Source organism: Delphinus delphis, chromosome 1 (genome assembly GCF_949987515.2).
Source record: "Delphinus delphis chromosome 1, mDelDel1.2, whole genome shotgun sequence".
NCBI lineage: Eukaryota > Metazoa > Chordata > Mammalia > Artiodactyla > Delphinidae > Delphinus > Delphinus delphis.
The window spans coordinates 110,245,355-110,269,881 of NC_082683.1; the positions used below are offsets into that span (position 1 = coordinate 110,245,355).

At 48.3% G+C, this 24,527-nt stretch overlaps 2 protein-coding genes across 2 annotated transcripts; one reads left to right on the forward strand and one right to left on the reverse strand.

Annotated features, from left to right (window-relative positions):
* Window positions 1-7,927: 7,927 nt before the first annotated feature.
* S100A7 (S100 calcium binding protein A7) lies at window positions 7,928-10,704 on the forward strand. The gene is made up of 3 exons (XM_060007565.1): window positions 7,928-7,947; window positions 8,332-8,492; window positions 10,356-10,704. Exons 2-3 carry the CDS (start codon window positions 8,343-8,345, stop codon window positions 10,611-10,613), a joined length of 408 nt encoding a protein of 135 aa, XP_059863548.1. The 5' UTR covers window positions 7,928-7,947; window positions 8,332-8,342; the 3' UTR covers window positions 10,614-10,704.
* An 11,755-nt stretch (window positions 10,705-22,459) lies between these two features.
* Window positions 22,460-24,029, reverse strand: S100A12 (S100 calcium binding protein A12). The gene is made up of 3 exons (XM_060007577.1): window positions 23,903-24,029; window positions 23,179-23,336; window positions 22,460-22,708 (listed from the first exon to the last, which is right to left on the reverse strand). The coding sequence occupies exons 1-3, from the start codon at window positions 24,012-24,014 to the stop codon at window positions 22,568-22,570; spliced, it is 411 nt and encodes a 136-aa protein (XP_059863560.1). The 5' UTR covers window positions 24,015-24,029; the 3' UTR covers window positions 22,460-22,567.
* Between the last annotated feature and the right edge of the window lie 498 nt (window positions 24,030-24,527).

The following is a 24,527-nucleotide window of genomic DNA, read 5'->3' on the forward strand; positions in this document are numbered from 1 at the left end:
CGCTGGCAGAAGACCTCAGACCTCCCAAAAGGCAAGAAACTCCTCACGTACCTGAGTAGGGCAAAAGAAAAAAGAAAAAACACAGACAAAAGAATAGGGACGGGACCTGCACCAGTGGGAGGGGGCTGTGAAGGAGGAAAGGTTTCCACACACTAGAAGCCCCTTTGCGGGCAGAGACTGCGGGTGGCGGAGGGGGGAAGCTTCAGAGCCAAGGAGGAGAGCGGAGCCACTGGGGTGCGAAGGGCAAAGCGGAGAGATTCCCGCACGGAGGATCGGTGCCGACCAGCACTCACCAGCCCGAGAGGCTTGTCTGCTTGCCAGGGCGGACGGGGGCTGGGAGCTGAGGCTCGGGCTTCGGAGGTCTGATCCCAGGGAGAGGACTGGGATTGGCGGTGTGAACACAGCCTGGAGGGGTTAGTGCACCACGGCTAGCCGGGAGGGAGTCCGGGGAAAAGTCTGGACCTGCCAAAGAGGCAAGAGACTTTTTCTTCCCTCTTTGTTTCCTGGTGCACGAGGAGATGGGGATTAAGAGCGCTGCTTAAAGGAGCTCCAGAGACGGGCGCGAGCCGCGGCTAAAAGCACGGACCCCAGAGACGGGCATGAGACGCTAAGGATGCTGCTGCCACCACCAAGAAGCCTGTGAGCGAGCACAGGTCACTATCCACACCTCCTTTCCGGGGAGCCTGTGCAGCCCGCCACTGCCAGGGTACCGGGATTCAGGGACAACTTCCCCAGGAGAACGCACGGCGCCTCAGGCTGGTGCAATGTCACGATGGCCTCTGACGCCGCAGGCTTCACCGCATCCGTACCCGTCCCTCCCCCCGGCCTGAGTGAGCCAGAGCCCCCGAATCACCTGCTCCTTTAACCCCGTCCTGTCTGAGAGGGAACAGACGCCCTCAGGCGACCTACACTAAGAGGCGAGGCCAAATCCAAAGCTGAGCCCTGGGAGCTGTGAGAACAAAGAAGGGAAAGGGAAATTTCTCCCAGCAGCCTCCGAAGCAGCGGATTAAATCTCCACAATCAACTTGATGTACCCTGCACCTGTGGAATACTTGAATAGACAACGAATCATCCCGAATTGAGTAGGTAGACTTTGACAGCAAGATTTATTATTTTTTCCCCTTTTCCTTTTTGTGAGTGTGTATGTGTATGCTTCTGTGAGAGATTTTGTCTGTATAGCTTTGCTTTCACCATTTCTCCTACGGTTCTGTCCGTCCGTTTTGTTTGCTTGTTTGTTTTACATTAAAAAATTTTTTTTTCTTAATAATTATTTTTAATAACTTTATTTTATCTTTATTTTATTTTATCCTCTTTCTTTCTTTCTTTCTACTTTTTCTCCCTTTTATTCTGAGCTGTGTGGATGAAAGGCTCTTGGTGTTGCAGCTAAGTGTCAGTGCTATGCCTGAGGTGGGAGAGCCAACTTCAGGACACGGGTCCACAAGAGACCTCCCAGCTCCGCGAAATATCAAATGGTGAAAATCTCCCAGAGATCTCCATCTCAACACCAGCACCCAACTTCACTCAACGACCAGCAAGCTACAGTGCTGGACACCCTATGCCAAACAACTAGCAAGACAAGAACACAACCCCACCCATTAGCAGAGAGGCTGCCTAAAATCATAATGAGGCCACAGACAACCCCAAAAAACACCACCAGACGTGGACCTGCCCACCAGAAAGACAAGATTCAGCCTCATACAGCAGAACACAGGCACTAGTCCCCTCCACCAGGAAGCCTACACAACCCACTGAACCAAATTTAGCCACTGGGGACAGACACCAAAAACAACGGGAACTACGAACCTGCAGCCTGCAAAAAGGAGACCCCAAACACAGTAAGATAAGCAAAATGAGAAGACAGAAAAACACACCGCAGATGAAGGAGCAAGATAAAAACCCACCAGACCTAACAAATGAAGAGGAAATAGGCAGTCTACCTGAAAAAGAATTCAGAATAATGATAGTAAAGATGATCCAAAATCTTGGAAATAGAATGGACAAAATGCAAGAAACATTTAACAAGGACCACGAAGAACTAAAGATAAAACAAGCAACGATGAACAACACAATAAATGAAATTAAAAATACTCTAGAAGGGATCAATAGCAGAATAACTGAGGCAGAAGAACGGATAAGTGACCTGGAAGATAAAATAGTGGAAACAACTACTGCAGAGAAGAATAAAGAAAAAAGAATGAAAAGAACTGAGGACAGTTTCAGAGACCTCTGGAACAACATTAAACGCACCAACATTCGAATTATAAGGGTCCCAGAAGAAGAACAGAAAAGGAAACGGACTGAGAAAATATTTGAAGAGATTATAGTTGAAAACTTCCCTAAAAGGGGAAAGGAAATAGTTAATCAAGTCCAGGAAGCACAGAGAGTCCCGTAAGGATAATTCAAGGAAAAACACACCAAGACACATACTAATCAAACTGTCAGAAATTAAATACAAAGAAAACATATTAAAAGCAGCAAGGGAAAATCAACAAATAACACACAAGGGAATCCCCATAAGGTTAACAGCTGATATTTCAGCAGAAACTCTGCAAGCCAGAAGGGACTGGCAGGACACATTTAAAGTGATGAAGGAGAAAAACCTACAATCAATATTACTCTACCCTGCAAGGATATCATTCAGATTTGATGGAGAAATTAAAACCTTTACAGACAAGCAAAAGCTGAGAGAGTTCAGCACCACCAAATCAGCTTTACAACAAATGCTAAAGGAATTTCTCTAGGCAAGAAACACAAGAGGAGGAAAACACCTATAATAACAAACCCAAAACATTTTAGAAAATGGGAAGAGGAACATACATAACTATAATTACCTTACATATAAGTGGATTAAATGCTCCCACCAAAAGACACAGACTGGCTGAATGGATACAAAAACAAAACCCATATATATATGCTGTCTACAAGAGACGCACTTCAGACCTTGGGACACATACAGACTGAAAGTGAGGGGATGGAAAAAGATATTCCATGCAAACAGAAACCAAAAGAAAGCTGGAGTAGCAATTCTCATATCAGAAAAAATAGACTTTAAAATAAAGACTATTACAAGAGACAAAGAAGGACACTACATAATGATCAAGGGATTATTCCAAAAAGAAGATATAACAATTGTAAATATTTATGCACCCAACAGAGGAGCACCTTAATACATAAGGCAAGTACTAACAGCCATAAAAGAGGAAATTGACAGTAACACAATCATAGAACGGGACTTTAACATCCCACTTTCACCAATAGACAGATCATCCAAAATGAAAATAAATAAGGAAACACAACTTTAAATGATACATTAAACAAGATGGACTTAATTGATATTTATACGACATTCCACCTAAAAACAACAGAATACACATTTTTCTCAAGTGCTCATGGAACATTCTCCAGGATAGGTCATGTCTTGGGTCACAAACAAAGCCTTGGTAAATTTAAGAAAATTGAAATTGTATCAAGTATCTTTTCCAACCACAACGCTATGAGACTAGATATCAATTACAGGAAAAGATCTGTAAAAAATACAAACACATGGAGGCTAAACAATACACTACTTAATAACGAAGTGATCACTGAAGAAATCAAAGAGGAAATAAAAAAATACCTAGAAACAAATAAAAATGGAGACACAATGACCCAAAACCTATGGGATGCAGCAAAAGCAGTTCTAAGAATGAAGTTTATAGCAATATATTCCTACTTTAAGAAACAGGAAACATCTCGAATAAACAACCTAACCTTGCACCTAAAGCAATTAGAGAAAGAAGAACAAAAATTCCCCAAAGTTATCAGAAGGAAAGAAATCATAAAGATCAGATCAGAACTAAATGAAAAAGAAATGAAGGAAACGATAGCAAAGATCAATAAAACTAAAAGCTTGTTCTTTGAGAAGATAAACATAATTGATAAACCATTAGCCAGACTAATCAAGAAAAAAACGGAGAAGACTCAAATCAATAGAATTAGAAATGAAAAAGGAGAAGTAACTGACACTGCAGAAATACAAAAGATCATGAGAGATTACTACAAGCAACTCTATGCCAATAAAATGGACAACCTGGAAGAAATGGACAAATTCTTACAAATGCACAACCTGCCAAGACTGAATCAGGAAGAAACAGAAAATATGAACAGACCAATCACAAGCACTGAAATTGAAACTGTGATTAAAAATCTTCCAACAAACAAAAGCCCAGGACCAGATGGCTTCACAGGCGAATTCTATCAAACATTTAGAGAAGCGCTAACACCTATCCTTCTCAAACTCTTACAAAATATAGCAGAGGGAGGAACACTCCCAAATTCCTTCTACGAGGCCACCATCACCTTGATACCAAAACCAGACAAGGATGTCACAAAGAAAGAAAACTACAGGCCAATATCACTGATGAACATAGATGCAAAAATCCTCAACAAAATACTAGCAAACAGAATCCATCGGCACATTAAAAGGATCATACACGATGATCAAGTGGGGTTTATTCCAGGAATGCAAGGATTCTTCAATATATGCAAATCTATCAATGTGATAAACCATATGAACAAACTGAAGGAGAAAAACCATATGATCATCTCAACAGATGCAGAGAAAGCTTTTGACAAAATTCAACACCCATTTATGATAAAAACCCTGCAGAAAGTAGGCATAGAGGGAACTTTCCTCAACATAATAAAGGCCATATATGACAAACCCACAGCCAACATCATCCTCAATGGTGAAAAACTGAAAGCATTTCCACTAAGATCAGGAACAAGACAAGGTTGCCCACTCTCACCGCTCTTATTCAACATAGTTTTGGAAGTTTTAGCCACAGCAATCAGAGAAGAAAAGGAAATAAAAGGAATCCAAATCGGAAAAGAAGAAGTAAAGCTGTCACTGTTTGCAGATGACATGATACTATACATACAGAATCCTAAAAATGCTACCAGAAAACTACTAGAGAAAATCAATGAATTTGGTAAAGTTGCAGCATACAAAATTAATCACAGAAATCTCTGGCATTCCTATCCACTAATGATGAAAAATCTGAAAGTGAAATCAAGAAAACACTCCCATTTACCATTGCAACAAAGAGAATATAATATTTACTAATAAACCTACCTAAGGAGACAAAAGACCTGTATGCAGAAAATTATAAGACACTGATGAAAGAAATTAAAGATGATACAAATAGATGGAGAGATATACCATATTCTTGGATTGGAACAATCAACATTGTGAAAATGACTCTACTACCCAAAGCAATCTACAGATTCAATGCAATCCCTATCAAACTACCAATGGCATTTTTCACAGAACTAGAACAAAAAATTTCACAATTTGTATGGAAACACAAAGGACTCCGAATAGCCAAAGCAATCTTGAGAATGAAAAATGGAGCTGGAGGAATCAGGCTCCCTGACTTCAGACTATACTACATAGCTACAGTAGTCAAGACAGTATGTTCCTGACACAAAAACAGAAAGATAGATCAATGGAACAGGATAGAAAGCGCAGAGATAAACCTATGCACATATGGTCACCTTATCTTTGATAAAGGAGGCAGGAATGTACAGTGGAGAAAGGACAGCCTCTTCAATAAGTGGTGCTGGGAAAACTGGACAGGTACATGTAAAAGTATGAGATTAGATCACTCCCTAACACCATACACAAAAATAAGCTCAAAATGGATTAAAGACCTAAATGTAAGGCCAGAAACTATCAAACTCTTAGAGGAAGACATAGGCAGAACACTCTATGACATAAATCACAAGATCCTTTTTGACCCACCTCTTACAGAAATGGAAATAAAAACAAAATTAAACAAATGGGACCTTATGAAACTTCAAAGCTTTTGCACAGCAAAGGAAACCATAAACAAGACCAAAAGACAACCCTCAGAATGGGGGAAAATATTTGCAAATGAAGCAACTGACAAAGGATTAATTTCCAAAATTTATACGCAGCTCATGCTGCTCAATAACAAAAAAACAAACAACCCAATCCAAAAATGGGCAGAAGACCTAAATAGACATTTCTCCAAAGAAGATATACAGATTGCCAACAAACACATGAAGCGTTGCTCAACATCACTAAACATTAGAGAAATGCATATCAAAACTACAATGAGATATCATCTCACACCAGTCAGAATGGCCATCATCAAAAAATCTAGAAATAATAAATGCTGGGGAGGGTGCGGAGAAAAGGGAACACCCTTGCATTGCTGGTGGGAATGTGAATTGGTACAACCACTATGGAGAACAGTATGGAGGTTCCTTAAGAAACTACAAATAGAACTACCATATGACCCAGCAATCCCACTACTGGGCATATACCCTGAGAAAACCATAATTCAAAAAGAGTCATGTACCAAAATGTTTATTGCAGCTCTATTTACAATAGCCAGCAGATGGAAGTAAACTAAGTGTCCATCATCGGATGAATGGATAAACAAGATGTGGCACATATATACAATGGAATATTACTCAGCCATAAAAAGAAACAAAACAGAGTTATTTGTAGTGAGGTGGATGGACCTAGAGTCTGTCATACAGAGTGAAGTAAGTCAGAAAGAGAATGACAAATACCGTATGCTAACATATACATATGGAATCTAAGAAAAAAAAAAGTCATGAAGAATCTAGGGATAAGACGGGAATAAAGACACAGACCTACTAGGGAATGGACTTGAGGATATGGGGAGGGGGTAGGGTAAGCTGTGACAAAGTGAGAGAGTAGCATGGACATATATACTCTACCAAACATAAAATAGATAACTAGTGGGAAGCAGCCGCATAGCACAGGGAGATCAGCTCGGTGCTTTGTGACCACCTAGAGGGGTGGGATAGGGAGCACGGGAGGGAGGGAGATGCAAGAGGGAAGAGATATGGGAACATATGTATATGTATAACTGATTCAATTTGTTATAAAGCAGAAACTAACACCATTGTAAAGCAATTATACTCCAATAAAGATGTAAAAAGAAAAAATTAGTTGACGAATCTTATAAGCAGGAGTTTTCACATAAAATTTCAGATTCCCTGGACCTTCGGGAGGTCCATTAACACCTGATCCACTTTCCCACGTGGCTGCCTTCCCCTGAGGCAGAGTACCAGCTGCCCCTTCAAGTTAGGAATGCTCTCATTTGCCACAGTCCTCACCACTCCCTAGTGTCCCCAACCCTGAGGCCCCATGTCGGTTGTCACGAGTCACGCTACTGATGGTGCTCTTGGTGTTCTCCAGCCCACACCGCTTCACCACTTTACTCCAGGTCCCTAGTTCCTGCAAGCTTGTGTCTTGAGATCCTTGGTCCAGAGTGAAATGTGCCCTGGTAGAGGCAGCAGAGGGCGCTGTGGACACACACAGGAGAGGCGCCCTGGGCACCTGCTGGGATGGAAGGATGCAGGCTGCTGTCTGTGCTTCCTCCATCAGCCCGAACAATGGAGCGCAGGTCCCTCGCCCTCCTAAGAGCACTCATCACAGGGCCAGGCAGGGCCATCCTTGTTGGACTGCCCAACATGGGGAGACAGAGTGGGTTGGCCACCTCAGGGGTCCTCAGCCCACCACCAGACACTGGCTATTGCAGGCGGGAAGGCACAACCTCAGCGGAGACAGGGGGAGAGAGGGGTGCCAGAGGAGAGGCAGCTTGCTAGCTTGCTCAGGAAGGGCAGGGCTGTGGTGTGGAGGGGAAGTGGACTAACCAACCAGCTTCCTCCCAAACCAGCTCCGGGTCAGGGCTTGGAATTTCACAAAAAGGCAAAAAGGGCTTTGTGAACATTTCTTGTCCCGGCCCAGCCCCGTTCCTGGCAGTGACACAGCCTAGCTCAGGGTTACCACACTGCTTACCTGTGAAGCAATCTTCCCGCAAGAAGGCTGAGTTTCTCAGCCAGAGGCCTATAAATGCTGGGCCCCCATCTTTCTGTCAAACCCCTCTGTGTGACTCCTGGGCTTGGGTAAGTGAGCTGCCAGTTTCCCCGGGGCCGGAGCCTGCCTGCTGACTCTTTACTCCCCTCACCCATCTTCATTTCAAACCTCCTCCTGGAAGCCCTCCTTGATTGACTGCTCACTTTAAAGCCTCCTTCCCGTTTTCTTAGGTCATGTTCTGCTGCAGCCTCCTGTCCTCAAAGGCTCTCCTTTTCGGCACTCCCTAGATAGTCTATAAACCATTCCTACCATGTGTGGAACAGGGTCATCTCCCAGTTCTGTTGCAGCCCCTGCTTTCTTTTTATTCTGTTTCCCCCCTTCATTCCTGCGTGCGTCCAGTAGGAGGTGTCAAGGAAGCTTAATGGTCTTTTCTTCTAAGCACCAGAACTCTTGCTTCTCCTTTGCTCAAACAGAGTGCAGGAAGATGGCTGACCAACTGTCGCAGCTGGAAAGCAGCATAGAAACCATCATCAATATCTTCCACCAGTACTCTATACGGCTGCAGCCCCCGGACACCCTGAACAAGAAAGAATTCAAACAGCTGGTGAAAAAAGAGCTGCCAAACTTTCTCAAGGTAGGGCTGGACCCCTGTCAGAACTGACCCGGGCAGTCTGGGCTAAGGATGGAGAATAGGGGTGCAATCTGCAATGGTCAAGGAAAAAGCTCTTGCCCCTTCAACCTAGCCTCCAGAGGCAGTGGGCTCCGTGTTTGGAACAGGATTTGGACACTGTCACTAGAGGTCATCCATGTTAGGTGGCACCAACAGACTGAGCATGTGCGGTGTGCCAGGTCCCATCCTGGGCAGGGCGTGTAGTGGCCCACCGGGACCCACTGTCCTGACGGGAGAGACACGCAACAAACGTGTTGACCAATCAAGAACACGGATAGATCCACAGCCAATAAGTACCTGAAAGAAAAACAGAGAGAGCACTGTGGGTGATGTGGGCTGGGTACGGGGAGAGGAGACTAGTTAAATGGACATGAAGGGCCCCTCTAAGGAGATGACCTTTGAGCTGAGACCTGAATTTTGGTGGGGGGAAGCAAGTGAAGACTACCCTTGGCAGGAAGCCAATGAGATTGTAAGCCTCAGATGGACTTGGAGTGGAAGACCCCAGAGGGCTTTTCTAATCCAAAGGCTCTCTGGTAAGAAACAAATGAACAGCATGTGGGAAAGGACCCAGCCCAGCACCAGTGTGTATAAAGCACTCAGTAACATGTTAGTTTATTTCCCTGATCTGAAAATGATTAAGCAGCTCTAAGAAAAGGAGGATTCGTTCCACAGGATCTTTTTGTTTTCTTTACAAATTTGGTGACTTTGGGGACACAGAAGACTGGACTAAGAAGGGTGGGACATCTAGGTCCCAGACTCAGTTCCATTCCTGGAGCGAGATGTTCCGGGATAGGTGGCCAGCCCTGCCTGGAGCCCCTCCCCACCTTGGAAAGGTGGAGAATCACAGCTGTCGGAGGTACTGGGGTTGCTGACAGCTCCCTGAAATTGCAGACCTCAGCAAGCAGGACGCTCGGTCAGGGTAGACAAGAGAGGATACAGCCAAGAGGTTGTGTGGGCAATGTTTTCCTTTGTGAGACCCCTATCCCACCCCATCCACCACGCCCCACATCCAGAGCAGATAGGCCAGGATGGGAAGCTGGGCCCCCTCCTACGGGCTGCTCAGGAGCCAGGGATCTGCCAGAGTGATGCCAAAGGTGCAAAAAAGCAGATCACGCTGAAGTGTTGCAGAGTGGGAAGGGCGTGGGAGGTGAGCTGGGCACCTGCAGTTTCCCAGGAGGAGCCTCAGCGGGGCTGCCCCAGCCAGTGGGAGGCAGGGCTGGAACCCAGTGGGGCCTGGACCCTTCACCTCCCCTCATGCCCCCTTGCACACTTATCACACCACACTGCTCTCTGTCCCCATCTCGTTTCCCTCGGGTGCTTTTCCGCCATGCAGGCTGAAATGAGTGTCACTAAGTAGTAACCTGGAGAGGGAGTGGGGAGGCAGGAAGAGGAGGGCGTGACATGGATAGGAGTAGAGGGAACGGGACAAGACCGGGCTCTGAGCCAGATCGGAATGTGCGTGTCCACCCTTCTGCTCCCAAGCCTTGTCAATCTGCACAAGGTAATTACCGTTTGTACGACTATTTCCTCAAGTCTTCCTCAAGGAAGATTCCAAGTCTCCCTATCATTGTTATAAGGACCAACTGAGGAGACATCTCTGTACTTATGAACGTGTGTGACCTCAGGCAAGTCACTCGACCTCAGTTCCTCTCCTGTAGAATGGAGAGAATTGTGGTGGCCAGGAATCAGAAAGTGTCCAGCAGATGCTCAAACTGAGGCCCAGGAGCCTGGTGTCACTCTGCCTTTGCCATCGGGTCACTTGCTGTGCTCCCCGTCCTTAGCCCTGACCACACCCAGCCCTGACTGCCCTGTGTCTCCCACCGGCAGAAGGAGACAAAGGATGACAAAGCCATAAACGAGATCATGGAGGACCTGGACACAGATGTAGACAAGGAGCTGAACTTCCACGAGTTCTCCGTGCTGGTGGGCAAGCTGACGGAAGCCTCCCACGAGGAGATGCACAAGACGGCGCCCCCAGGAGTAGGCCACAGGCACGGGCCAGGCTTCGGGGCAGGTGGTTCAGGCCACGGCCACAGCCATGACAATCACGGCCACAGCCATGGCAATCACGGCCACAGCCACTAATCGGGTCAGGCCACCAGCCCCTGCCCACCTAGGGCCACGGGGCTGCCTTAGCTGCAGGGCAGGGAGATGGGGGTGAAATATAAAGTCTTCCTCCAAGCCAGTGTTCTGTGTGCTTCTTTCCCCACCCCCTTCCCAACCTGACCTTCCTGGAGGTCTGGGGGTTTGACAGCCCTGTGGCTTAACTGGGCCTCAATGTCTGCATTCAGTAAGAACAAAACAAGAAGCAACAAAAATGTGGGTCTCTTCTGGGCCCTTTGGATTCACCTCCCTGACCGTCTCCCCACCTCTGACTCTAGGCCCCCCTGCTTAGGTCCCCGTCACCCTTCCCCAGCTCAGGACCTCTCTGTCCAGACAGTCAAAGTGGCCCTTGTCACCATAAAAAGCAAAAGGGGAGTTTCCCTTCCCCTCAACCTTCCAGCCACCCCCCAATCCTGCCCCTACCCCCTCTTCACCTAGTGCTCTCCACACGGCCATCTCTCTCCTACCAGAACCTTAGTCCTCTAGACAGAACGTGTCTGTGGAGGAACACTGAAGTCCAGGACAGAAGGGGTGTGTTACCCACAAATGGAGTTCTGAATCCACGGGGGCATTGGGTGTCTCTCAGCAGACCTAGGGTCCTCCATGGATACGGGGGTAGGTAAGCACACGGATGGGAAGCAGGGGTCTGGCCCCGGGTGGACAGGAGTGTGAGAAGGGTACCTGCCTGCCCGTTGGAAGAAACAAGATCCACCCCTGGCTCTGCAGCTACAGAGCCTAACCACCGAGGGGCGGAGGTTGGACACTGGGTCCAGAGAGCCTCTCAGGCCTGAGGACTCTTATCCTAAGCCTCGAGGGCAAGCTGACCTCCCTGAGACGGCCGGGGTTCCTCCAGGCCCCAGTGGGTGGATGAGACCTCAGGCCAGCAGAAACCCTGGCTCCTCTGCAAACTCGCGGCTGGCCTGGCTGCCAGCTTCCCTGCAGCTGCTGCCTCTGGTCCTCACCTCAGCAGCCTCCAGACCACTCACTTCAGAGACATCCAAGGGACTCCAGGCCTTAGAGCAATGCCGTAAAGTCCCCCTACTGGGTCATTACCGGGCTGGGGTGGGCCTTCCAAACTCCAGAGCCCAAATCAGGGTCGTCTGCTCTGCCCTGTGCTTTCAGCAAAGAGAAAACTCTGATAGGATTAGGATTGGGGGTGCTGGGAAAAGACGGACAGCATCCATCCCCCAGGTTACAAGTGAAGAAAGTGAGGCATAGAGTCGAGAAGGGACCAGTTCAAGGTCATACAGTGGTGATTGGTGAAGATATTACAGAGAGCCTTGAATCCATCTTCCCTGCAGCCTAGATCTCACAGCTCCTTCCCCAGTGCTGAGCATGAAGCCAGGAGCGGCGGTCAGACCCCAGCTCCTCCCAGGCCACTTGGCTGTAGCCTGGCCCCTGGCCTGCCTGCTGTGGACCGTGTAGGCCCTGTTCTAAGAGCCTTTGCTGTGGCGACAGGGATTTCCGGGCTCCCACTTGAGGGTATGAGGGTGCTTCCAGGAACCACTCCAGGCTGTGAGCTTGGGGAGAAGGGTTCAGAAGCCCCCAGCCCCTGGGGGATCCCATAGGTGGGGAGACTCATCTCCTGACAGCCCTGCTAACCCACCCTCACGTCCCTGCTGTGCAGCTTGGTGCAGGAGAAAGAGAGCTGGGAGGCCTGGGTTCTACCAGTGGCCTGGCCAGGACTAGATACCTCAGGTAGGGTAGGCTCCCCCCAACCCCTCTGCCCACACAATGTGTCATAAATATGTCTATGACTCTGCTTCCTCACTAGACTGTGAACTCCACGAGGTCAAGTCCATGGCATCTGTCTTATTCTCTGCTTTATTCCGAGCACCTAGAGAGGTGGCTGATACACGGTAGGTTCTCAACAAATACTGACTGTATAGATGTTCTAAAATTCCCCACATGCTCCAGGCTCCCTTCTTGGGGGCAGGTGTAGAGAAAGGAGGGAGAGGAGGTGGGCTTAAAACCAGCAAAATGTCCCCACAACCAGTCGCCAAAGCTTCAATAAAATGCCTCAATCACTGTGAAAAAAAAAAAAAACAGAAGGCTCTAACTATGGAAAACAGTATGGAGGTTCCTTAAAAAACTAAAAATAGAACTACCATATGACCCAGCAATCCCACTACTGGACATATACCTTGAGAAAACCATAATTCAAAAAGAGACATGCACCACAATGTTCATCGCAGCACTATTTACAATAGCCAGGACATGGAAACAACCTAAATGTCCATCTACAGACGAATGGATAAAGAAGATGTGGCACATATATACAATGGAATATTACTCAGCCATAAAAAGAAATGAAATTGAGTTATTTGTAGAGAGGTGGATGGACCTAGAGTCTGTCATACAGAGTGAAGTCAGAAAGAGAAAAACAAATACCATATGCTAACACATATATATGGAACCTAAAAAAAAAAAATGTTACTGATGAACCTAGTTGTAGGGCAGGAATAAAGAGGTAGACATAGAGAATGGACTTGAGGACATGGAGAGGGAGGGCGAAGCTGGGGCGAAGTGAGTAGCATCGACGTATATACACGACCGAATGTAAAATATTTGGCTGGTGGGAGGCAGCAGCATAGCACAGGGAGATCAGCTTGGTGCTTTGCATTGACCTAGGAGGTGGGATAGGGAGGATGGGAGGGAGACTCAAGAGGGACGGAATATGGGGACATGTGTATGCATATGGCTGATTCACTTTATTGTGCAACAGAAACTAACATGGTATTGTGAAGCAATTATACTCCAATAAAAATGTATTTTAAAAAATCCAGGGCTTCCCTGGTGGCGCAGTGGTTGAGAGTCCGCCTGCCAATGCAGGGGACACGGGTTCGTGCCCCGGTCCGGGAAGATCCCACATGCCGCGGAGCGGCTGGGCCCGTGAGCCATGGCCGCTGAGCCTGCGCCTCCGGAGCCTGTGCTCCGCAACGGGAGAGGCCACAACAGTGAGAGGCCCGCGTACGGCAAAAAAAAAAAAAAAATCCAGAAGGTTCTGGATGTCATCATGGCATCTCAAACGGGAAGGTAAGGGCAGCAAGGGGATGGGACTCTGGAGCCCCCTCCTCAGCTTTATTCAGTCTTACCAATTCTGCCTTCATCTGCTGCACACTAGAAGCTTCCATTTGAATAAAGCGATTTGTCTTGAAAAAAGTTTGAACATTATTTGTTTAACCCAACCTGCCTCACCCTCATGCTTGAGTGATTCTCCCCAGCATCCCTGCCATGCGCTTGGCCCAGCTCTGCCTGAACTCCTCCAGGTAAGGGAGCATCCTCCTTTGGTGCTGACACTTAGAAAGTCCTTCATTACACGGAGCCAAAATCTGTCTCCTCACGCCTGCCAAGCATTAACCCTGGTTTCCTCCCACACCACTGGGGATGCAGAATAAATCTAACCTCCTCCACGCACGCAGCTACCCATCCACTTCTTCAAAATCACATCCAGGCTTCCTACAGCCTCTACACAGTTGTACCAGGAATGCTCTCCCCACCCTGAGATCTCTAGTGAGTCCCTTAGGGCCCATGAAGTCCTAGAACCTATGTCACCACCTCCATGAAGATTCCCCTGACCACCCACCTTCCTCAAGCCCATGGGGGCTTCCTCCTCCAGGCCCGTAGAACTCTCCGGTACGTCTACCTTTGCACTTGCAATAGGGAACTGTAACCCCTTATCTGCAAATCTGGCAGTGGCCCTGGATGCAGGGACAATGGCTGATTTGTCCCATGTCCCCAGGTACCAACGTGGAAAAAGCTCTCAGTGAGCATTTCAAATGGGCAAGGGAAGGTAGGGTGGTCCTAGGACCCTGTGGAGCTGGAGGGTGAAGCTGGAGCTTGCATGAGGAGAGGGTAAGGTGGGGACTGCTTTGGGCATAAAGGCTGTGCCCTTGGTCTGGCGATCTGGAGGCCAGGAGATGGTGGAGCCACTGGGCATCAGGATGGCAGGGGACAGAGCTTCATTGATCCCAAGTGTTCCCCCTTTTGCCTATCTCTCTGCTAGCTTGGTCTGAGAGGAGGAGGCTGTTCTAGGCCCCGCGGGAAGGTCTACAGCAATCCACTTTCACAAAGCCCTGTAGGATTTTCTTAAAAAAGAGCTGATCGAGGTGACTTAGCCCTTCCATCCCATTAGTCCCCTTCACCCCCAAAAAGACTGGTTTTATTGAGTAGAGAAGAGCTGGATTCTTCCCTCAGGTAAAGAATAAGAGTGTCAGGGTGAAGGTTAAGATTCCCACTCCAAGTGAAAATTGCTGACTACCTCTAGGATTAATGAGTCCTTTCAAGGAACAAAAGCTTTGGGGGTTCCCCAGCATAACAGTGATTAAAGAACAGAGAAAGCCTGTTGTCAGATGCCTGTCCCTCAGTTCCTATAAGAGGGAGTTGCCCTCCTTGGCAGTGGAACCTGAACTTCTGTGTACCTTTCTGGGCATGGTGAAGAAGTACAGTGGCAGCTGCTGGATGCTGCCCAGAGGCTTAACAACGCTCAGAACATGTTCTGGGGACTCGGTGGTATGAAATGCTTCCAGAACTGGCCACAGAGATGAATTCTTATAGCATCTACTCATTTGTCTTCTCATTCACTCATCAGACGTTAACACCAGACTTGCTGTATGTCGGGCTCTGTATAATGCTCTGAGGGGCCCCCATGATAAATATGGCTTCATTCTGTCATTAAGGAACTCCCAGGACTGCAGGGCAGACAAGACAGCTCCTCAAATGATTCCGATATGAAAAAATGAAAGGCCAGAAAGGGATAAAGTTCTGTGAGGCTTAGAGATAGGAGGGCTGTCCTTCAGCTGGGCGGTCTCCCTGCAGGGCATGAGTTAAGTCTGGTGGCCACAGGCATCCCGGGAAAAACGTGCAGATGCTTCAGGAGGAGGAGAGCATGTGTGCAAAGGCCTGGACGTGGTCAGATGTGGGGTTTGAGCAACAATGAGGACCCCTGGGGGTGGAAAAGGGGGAGGTGGGAGATGCAGAGGAGAGGGGGACAGACACTAGGCCACAGAGCTACAATTTCATCCGGAGAACGGAGGGCAGAAGCAGTGGAGGTTTGGGGAGGGAAATGATATAATCATACTTGTATTTTAGAAAAGTCTGTCTGTGGTGTGTGGGATGATTTGGGGTGGAAATGAGACAGGTTAGGAGGCTGCTGCGATAGTCCAGGTGAGGCTAGGAGAGCCCGAGATGGTACTTCTCAGAGAAGATGATGCCTTCAGCCAGGGTCTCAAACTACCCAGGCCCCAAGTCAGCAAGGCAGGCATGCCCCACAACCCCTAGAGGAAGAAGAGAATTGTGTGCTGTTTCCCAAGACCTTGCCAGAAAGAAATGCCTCAGCTTTCACCAGCCGGCTGAGGCAATCTTACGCAAGCCTGACACAAGCCCTTCTGTGAAGTACACTCCAGAATCCAACCTCTACACCCTGCCCCCTCCCAGGAACTACTGAAAACATGGTTTAGAAAGCCCAGTGTCATAGATTTTGACACTCCAATTACCAAAGGGACAACAGAACTGAAACAATTTGTTGCTCAAGTCCTGTTGCCTCTTGGGACTCAGGCCTGAAACAATTCCTCTACCCCAAGACTCAGGTCATCCTCCTGGCCAAACTGGACCCCCAACCCCTGTCCTCAGAGGTCCCCACTGCACACACAAGACAGGGAAAGTGGACACCAGGGGACGGCTGGCCTCCTGTGAGCGTCCCAGGGTTTCCCTTTTCTCTGCGAACTCTCCCACTTTTGCCCATGTACCCAGAATTGTCACATGTATGGTGAGATTGTACAGTGAGAGGGGGACTGTTGCCAAGACCTGAGGCGAGGGGTGAAGAGGAGGATGATCCCCGGACGGGTGCATCAAGGTGGCAGGATTCCGGCTTGGGGCACGGGGCAACCCAGCTCACTTCCGTCCATCCCCCTCCTCTCTTCTCCCTCTCCCTCTTGTTTGTCCCTCTCTTTCTCTATCTTCCCTTCCTACATTCTCTCTGAGTCTCTCCCTCACTTGCTGCTTTCTGCCCTCCTGGTCTCAGGGCTGAGGTGCAGTCCCAAGGTGCTTGGGTGCTGCCAGGGAGGGGAATGCCTTTGAGATGTAACTCAGGGTCACATCTCACCAGGGATGATGCCTCCAAAACAAAAGATGCTCAGCTTTCAAGATGCCCATTAACAATGAAAGGAGAAAATCACAAAGGGAAACAGTTGAAGGCTTGAGAGCATTGAGCCTGGAAAAGAGAAGCGGGAGCATGTCCTCTCCACAGCAAGGTCTCCAAAGCCTTCTGTGATGGGGCATATTTGCTGCCAGTTCCCCCCACCCTCCATCACAAGCATCTCACTTTTTAGCTGTTGGTCCCTTCAGTTAGCAAACAGTAACTCAATTCTACTAAACCAACATTCATCAGTTATTCATTCATTAAAGGACCCCGGTAGGCAGGACACTGTCACAAGCCCGTAAAACACAGCAGGTCCCTGTTCGGTTGGAGCTTATGCTTAGGGAGACTCAGGCAAGAAACAAATGGCGGAAGAAAGAACAGATCATTCCAGGTGGGTATGAGCTCCACTGCAAGAGGAAGACGTGCTAGAACAACTACTAGCTGGGCTGGGGAACCAGACAGGGCTTCCCTGGGGAGGTGACAATGGAAATGAGACCTGGGTGACAAAAAGCACTGGAGAAAGTCTGGAGGGTCTTCGTCAGGTAGTGACACATGAATTATGTTTGGCCATCATGCTGGCTGTTGTGTGGATGAGGGGTTGGGGACCAGGTTGGAGGCTGTTGCAGGGATTTATTGAGCCCAGTCTTTGTGTCAAACACTCTGCTAGGTCCCCTGCCCTCAAGGAGCCTTCAACCTAATGGGGGCAACAGACACCTAAATAGCTATTTTCAATATTACGTTGTGGCCAAAAGAAAAGCAACGGTAATAAGGACCAGATGCCCCGGGAGCACAGAGGAGGTGCTTTTCTTCTGTCTTCTTGGGCAAGTGCAGGCCTGCCTGAGGGGGAGGAAGGATTAAGGAAACATTCCTCAGGCTAATGCTGAAAGGGCGAGGGTTCTGCTTGCCTGGGGCTGGGTTAGGTAATGAGAGAAATCAGAGAAGCATAGGAAGTCAGGGCCTTGCCCTTCACAGCCTGCTTTGCTTCCTTTTAACTTTGAAGACTTTTATATTGACCAAGTTATATGAAGAGTCCTAGCCATTCTTGCACCAGGGGGTCCCTGTAACCATCCCATTGAATCCAGATCCTTCTCCTGACTTCCAAAGCCCCAATATGCAAGTTGGCTTGACTCACAATGTGCAACAGCCTACCGGCCTGCAACATCCTCCCAAAGGGCATGGGTGCAAACAGAGCACCTGAGAGAGCGCTTGGGGTCCCTTATCACATACTAACACTCTTGCCCAGAGGGCTCTGTCAGACTCATCATCCCCAAAGCAGCCTGTCGGCAGGACAGGAAGGTAAGTCCTAGAGTGCCCAAGTTGAAAGCCACTCTGGATAAGAGGTGGAAATATGGGAGGGGGTGTGAGCAGGAGAGCTCCCTGGAGGTTGTGCCATTTTGATTGGGCCTTAGTGGGTGACCAGGAGTTCCAGAGCCAAAGAAGGGCCCGGTAGCTTGGTAACTACAACAGGGTATCAGACACTTTTTTTTTTTTTTTTCGGTATGCGGGCCTCTCACTGTTGTGGCCTCTCCCATTGCGGAGCACAGGCTCCGGACGCGCAGGCTCAGCGGCCATGGCTCACGGGCCCACTCCGCAGCATGTGGGATCTTCCCGGACCAGGGCACGAACCCGCATCCCCTGCATTGGCAGGCGGACTCTCAACCACTGCGCCACCAGGGAAGCCCCAGACACTTTTTAAATGTTTGTGAATGAAGGGAAAAGAGGGCACTTCAGACAAAGAGAACAGTAGGACAGCAGGTGCAAAATCCAAGAAGTCTGACAGTCCATGGGGAAACTGGAGAACGTTCTGGAATGGCTGGAGACTAGGGCTTATGGCGGTGGACAGGAGGTCAATGGCGAGATACTGGAGAGGACATGTCCAATCTCTGTGGTCCTGTGGTTCTAACTGTCCTCGTATCTGTTTGCTTGTTTCGTGCTACCTGCCATCGTCCGGGGACCAGGCTCTGCATTTTGACGAAGGGACCAGAGATCACCTGGTCCAAACATCGCACTTTAAAGATGAGAGACCAGCTCAGAGAAGCAAGGTCATTTGCTCAAACTCACAGAGCCAAGAAGCAGTTGAGCCGGGAGGCTAACTTAGTACATTTTATTCCAGGTTGAAGGCTCTTTTCATCAGCCTTGGGTGCCTCTCCAACAGATGGATTTTGACCACGTTTGGGGACCCTTAACATTTTTCTAAATATGATTGAAGTTCAATTTGTGGTTCAGTTGGCTATTTTGAAACAAAATCATGGCTGTGATTGTTTTCACAATAGCAAATGTGCTCGCTTTTGTTCTTATTGGTTGGTTGGTTGGGTGGGTGGGTGGGTGGTTGGCTGGCTGGCTGGTTGGTTGGTTAGTTGACTGGCTGGATGGATGGATGGTTGGCTGGATGGATGGCTGGATGGCTGTTTGGTTGGGTGGTTGGCTGGATGGCTGGTTGGTGGCTGGTTGGTTGGTTGGTTGGTTGCTGGTTTGTTGGTTGGTTGGTTGGTTGGTTGGTTGGTTGCTGGTTTTTACCAGATGCTAACATTACCATATACATCAGAGTGGCCACAGATACACATGAATGCATTAAGCAAGGGCACAGCTTGTTGCTCTGGCCTTTCGTTTAAAGGCCTTTAGAGAAAGACAGCACCTAACTGCCCTTAGTTACTTGTTTAATACTGGTCAACTTTACCCAAGTTACCCCTAAAATGTAACCTAAATCTGTGCTTTGGTTTAAAATAACCTTTACCTGTTGTGGCTGCAGCAGAGAGAAGATAGCTGACCAACTGTAACTAAAACCTCCTATATAAATTAGTATTTTACTATTAATGCTAATACCTAGTGAGTGCTTACTCAGCATCAGATGCTGTGCTAAGTGCTTTACACGTGTTGCTAGGTTATCTAATCCTCACCTCAACTCTGGGAAAGGTGCTGCTTTTATTCCCATTTTATTGATGGGGCAACTGAGGCTTAGATATTTTAAGTAACTTGCTCAAGGTCTCACAATTAGTAAGTGGTAAAACTAGGATCTGAATCCAGAAATATAACTTTAATCTTCATACTTGGGCCACTACCCTTTCAGTGCCCAAATATAACTTCATTCTAGATCCTACTCAAAGTTCTCCATCCCATCCAAGTATCTCAGAACATTAAAATTGGATGACACCTGAGTGTTCACCTAGTCTAAACTCTTCAAATGAATTCACCAAATTCCTTTGAATTCTTCAAAAATGAGGACAGAGATCCAGAGAGGCAAACTGTTTTTCCCAAGGTCACTCAGCGAGTGAGGGCTTTCCCTGAATGGTCCCCCTTTCTCATTCAGTGATGGAAGACTTCCAGGCTTGGGCCCCAAGACCGCCTTCTCTGGGTCCTGAATTCCTTCATCTTTGACCAATCCCACTCCACCCTCATCTTCAGCCTCTCCCCCTGCCCCATCCCCAGGAGAGGGTCTCCACAGGCTCCTGCTTCCTCGCATACTTTCCACACTTCCCACCTGCCTCAGCTTTGCCTCAGATCCACATCTCATGACATAGTAGTTTCCTCTGCTGGGCAGCCCAGCAGACCTCCAGCCCTGGGGCTTCTGTGGCCAGGACTCGTCACTTTCTGGCCTCAGTCCTGAATCCCAGCTTCCTGTGCACCATATCCCCCCAGGTTTGCACCAAATAAACCAAAATACAAACCCACCTCTGCCCCAATATAAAGCTTCTCTTCTCACTTTTCCTCATATCAGTCATACCTGGGCTCCAGCAAGTTACCTCACCTTTTAAAAATGTCGTCATACACTCTGCCCTCCTGGCCTGTCCCTCCTGCTGAGGAGGGGGCAGGGGAGCAGCCACTGGTGCGTCTGCCAGAGGCCAAGGCTGTGCCCTGGCTGCTGCGACTGTGGTGTCCTAGCCTGCTTAGGCTGCGAGAACGAATGCCATAGGCTGGATAGCTTAAACAACAGACATTTATTCTCCCAGTTCTAGAGGCTGGACACCTGGGATCAGGCTGCCAACGATGGTTGGGGGCCTGGGGAGGGCTCTCTTCCTGGCTTGTAGACTTGCTGTGTGCTCATGGAGAGAGAGAGAAATCTCTCTCTATTCTTCTTCTTATGAAGGCACTAATCCCATCACGAGGGTCCCACCCTCGTGGGACCACCCTCTAATTACCTCGTGGTCCCACCCTCTAATTACCTCCCAAAGGCCCCATCTCCAATTACCATCACACTGGGGGTTAGGGCTTCAACAAGTGAATTTGGGAGGGCACACAAACATTCAGCCCATAACATACAGGTATTCTGACATCTTGACAAAATTGACCTCTTGACCTCTGGACTAAAGGGACACCCCATCTATCCCAGACCTGATTCAGCACCAGACAGGAGTTGGTGGGCAGGGAGGTCCCCAGTGATTTCTGCCCATTCAGACTGAATGCACTTTTCACCAGGGAATAGTGACCCAACACTTGCCCCCTAGGGAGATTATTCCTGTCCTCAGAGACCATGCTCCCTCCTGTTTCCCTCTGGACCATTTACAGGGAATCAAATCAATAGCCTATTGATTCCCATACATTCATCCTTGTAAGAGATATTTCTGAAACACCTACTGCATGCCAGGCACAGTGCTGCTGCTAGAGACCCAGTGCCTACTCTCACACACACCCATCCATTGAGGAGATGGACATAGAACAAATAAACACATTAGTGGATACAGAATCACAGCAGGAGAGAAGAGCACAGAAGGAGAGCAGCTTAGTCCTAGGGGAACATTTCACAAAGAACCTGGACTAGACCAGCATGGGGAGGGAGTCTGGCCCAAGAAGTCTTCCCTCCCCTTATCCTGTGCTGGACAGAGCTCATGCTCTCCCCCTCCTCCTGTCACTCTTCTTCTCACACCCTTTCAAAGTTCAGCCCCAAGTTTCATGGCCCATACAGGAAACTTCTGTCACTCTTCTTCACACACCCTTTCAAAGTTCAGCCCCAAGTTTCATGACCCATACAGGAAACATAAGTGAAATCAATCATCTCACTCTCTTGCTCAAAACCCCCTGTGGCTCCTTAGCACACTTGGCACAAAGTCCAAGGCCCTCCCCACAGGCTGTAAGCCCCTGCTCCCTGCTCCCTGTTTCCTGAAGGCTCTGGTCTCCCACCAGCCCCACCTCAGATCTGCATCCGCCACTGTGCTGGTCTTTGAGCAGGTTAGACACATGCCCGTCTCAGGTCCTCAGCCTCTCTCTGCAGGAACTCTTGACCCACAGACAACGGCAAGCTGCTCTCCTTCCTTTCTTTTAGATTTCTGCTCAAACACATCCCTCAATTATCATGTTTACAGTATCCCTATCCTTCCCTCTGCCCCTTATTTCCTTGCTTTAGCTTTCTTCATATCACATATCATTACCTACCAGTGTATCATATGATATATCTCTATGCTAATACCTAGTGGTTTGTCTGTTGGTTCATTTTCTATCCCCTCCCCAGTAGAACGCAAGACCCAAGAGGACAGGGACTTCACGTCTTTGGTCTCTGGCTATTATAGATGCTCAGTAAATATTTGTTAAATAAATGAATAAATGAACAAATAGGGGACATTTAATAAATTATTGGTGAACAAATGAACAGAGCAGGGGTTCTCAGAGGTCTAAATGGGGACTGTCAGAACACCAGGGGTGAGGAAGGATCAAGTTTTGTGAAAGAAAAAAAGTACACAGACACTGTTATGAACTGTTCAAGGGTACTTTTATTAACTCTCGCTTCCTTCAGGCAAGGCAAACTTCGGTGAGGAGAAGGGAAAGTCTTCTTGGGGACATTGCTGGGAAGGGCCCATCAGAGCTTCTACTCTTTGTGGATATCAGCATGGGCAGTCTTCAGCACCCTGGACACCAGGGCTACGAATTCCTCAAAGGTGACCTGTCCATCTTTATCAGCATCCAGCTCTTGGAATACTTTGTCAATGGAAGGTTGGTCTTTGGTGTTCTTGGAGAAGGGGAAGCAGGGACAGTGAGCTCCCCTTTATCCAGGCCTCGAATCCCTCAGAACTCAGCTTAGGGAGGCCCAGGAACACCAACTGATTAGCCAAAACTATGTGGGAGAATCCAATGTGAGAAAACAGAAGACAGAGAGAAGCAGCTGTCTTGGGCCATCCTAGAATCAAGTCTTAACCTGGAAGATGCTGTGTAGCTCAGCAATCCAATCCCGCCCTGCCCTGCCTCTCTCCACTCTACAGAGACAGGAAGGAGCAGAGCCTAAGGTGATGGTGGGAGTTATTCAGAGAGGGAGGCAAAGCCCCTGTCCCACAGCTGGTGGGGGGGTGGGGGGAGACATCCTTGGAAGCTCAAACTGGGAAGAACCCACCCCTTGTCCCACCATCATCCTTCAGGCCTTGCCACTGCCCTCTGCCACTGCAGGGGGTCGGGCAACTTTTCCAAGAGAGGAGCATCACATACCTTGAGGGCATTTGGAAGTTCCTTTGTGATCAGCTTCTTCAGCTCACTCTTGTTGAGGGTGTCATAATCCCCCAGCCGAATGGAGTACTGGTGGAAGATGTTGATGACTCCCTCCAGGTGGTCTTCCAGCTTCGTCATCTCCCTAACTTCGCATTCACCTTCAAAGAGACAAGGGAGGTCTTGTCAAGGGGCAGTTCCTCCCCCACCCCACAGCACTTCCACTCTCTCCTCTCTGTCCGTATCAAAGGTTTAGACAAGGGATGACTACCCCTGGGTCTGCTCTGCGTTCTCTCTGCTCTGTGTTTGATCCACGGTGAATGTTCTCATTTGCAGATAGGATGGGGAGAGAAGGACATAGAATACCGCCTAAAGTCTAAAAGAATCAGCCTTAACTGTCGCGGAGTTCCATGTCCCCCCGTCTCCTGGGGACTATAGTCCAGAGGGTGTTAATCACTCAAGCTCACCTGGGAAGGGTGCTGTGGTTGGCCAGGCTGTTCCCTTTCCCCCAAGTGTTGGTACTTAAGGGCCCTTACAGATACCAGCCACCCCACCCACCTTGGCCATCCCCAAGTCCTGAGACTGGGTCTTCCTAGCACAGCAAGAGCTGGCATCCTTGGGCCCAAAATGCAGTCAGCCCAGAGCAGCTCCAGCAGGCAGGGGATTGTAGGTTCCAACAGCCTGCCAAGAGGCCCCCTGAAGGCCCAGCCAAGGAAAGGACACTTACCCCTCAATGCACAGAAGTGTGGAGGCAGCAGCACTGGTGAGGAGCCCTGAGCCAGGGAGGTTTTTATAAGGCAGGTGTCACCTTTGACCTCGAGTGAAGAAACTTCTCTCATTCACCATGGGGCATGTTTCTCTGTTGCTCAAGAGAAGCTTCAAACATGCGGCACTGACTGCAAAATGGGCAGCTCAGATTGCAAGAGAACAAGTTTCACTGCAGGCATGGCTCCTACCCGGAAAGGGAAGGGCTGGGGAGAGGCATTTGCTGAGTGTCTATGCAACAAAAGTGATAGTGATAATAAAAACAACCAAAGTAGACATGTAATCTGGGAAAAGAAAAAGGACATTGGTTTAAAACTAAAGAAATCTGAATATAAAGTATGGAACTTAGTTGATAATAACGTGTCAAGAGCAGCTGATTAATTGTAACAAATGTACCACACTATGTAAGATGTTAATAATAGGGGAGACTGCGTGCAGGAATACTGGAACTCTCTATATTATTTTCTCAATTTTTCCATAAATCTAAAAATGTTCTGAACTAAAGTCTAAGTGTTTGTTTGTTGGCCGCGCAGTGCAGCTTCCGGGATCTTAGTTTCCTGACCAGGGACTGAACCCAGTCCACAGCA

Coding starts and splice junctions, on each gene's coding strand:
- S100A7 (XM_060007565.1), top strand. CDS start 8,343: ATGGCTGACCAACTGTCGCAGCTGGAAAGCAGCATAGAAACCATCATC. Junction 8,493..10,355: donor AGCTGCCAAACTTTCTCAAG/GTAGGGCTGGAC, acceptor TCCCACCGGCAG/AAGGAGACAAAGGATGACAA.
- S100A12 (XM_060007577.1), bottom strand. CDS start 24,014: ATGAGAGAAGTTTCTTCACTCGAGGTCAAAGGTGACACCTGCCTTATA. Junction 23,337..23,902: donor ACACTTCTGTGCATTGAGGG/GTAAGTGTCCTT, acceptor GTCTCTTTGAAG/GTGAATGCGAAGTTAGGGAG. Junction 22,709..23,178: donor AACTTCCAAATGCCCTCAAG/GTATGTGATGCT, acceptor CCCTTCTCCAAG/AACACCAAAGACCAACCTTC.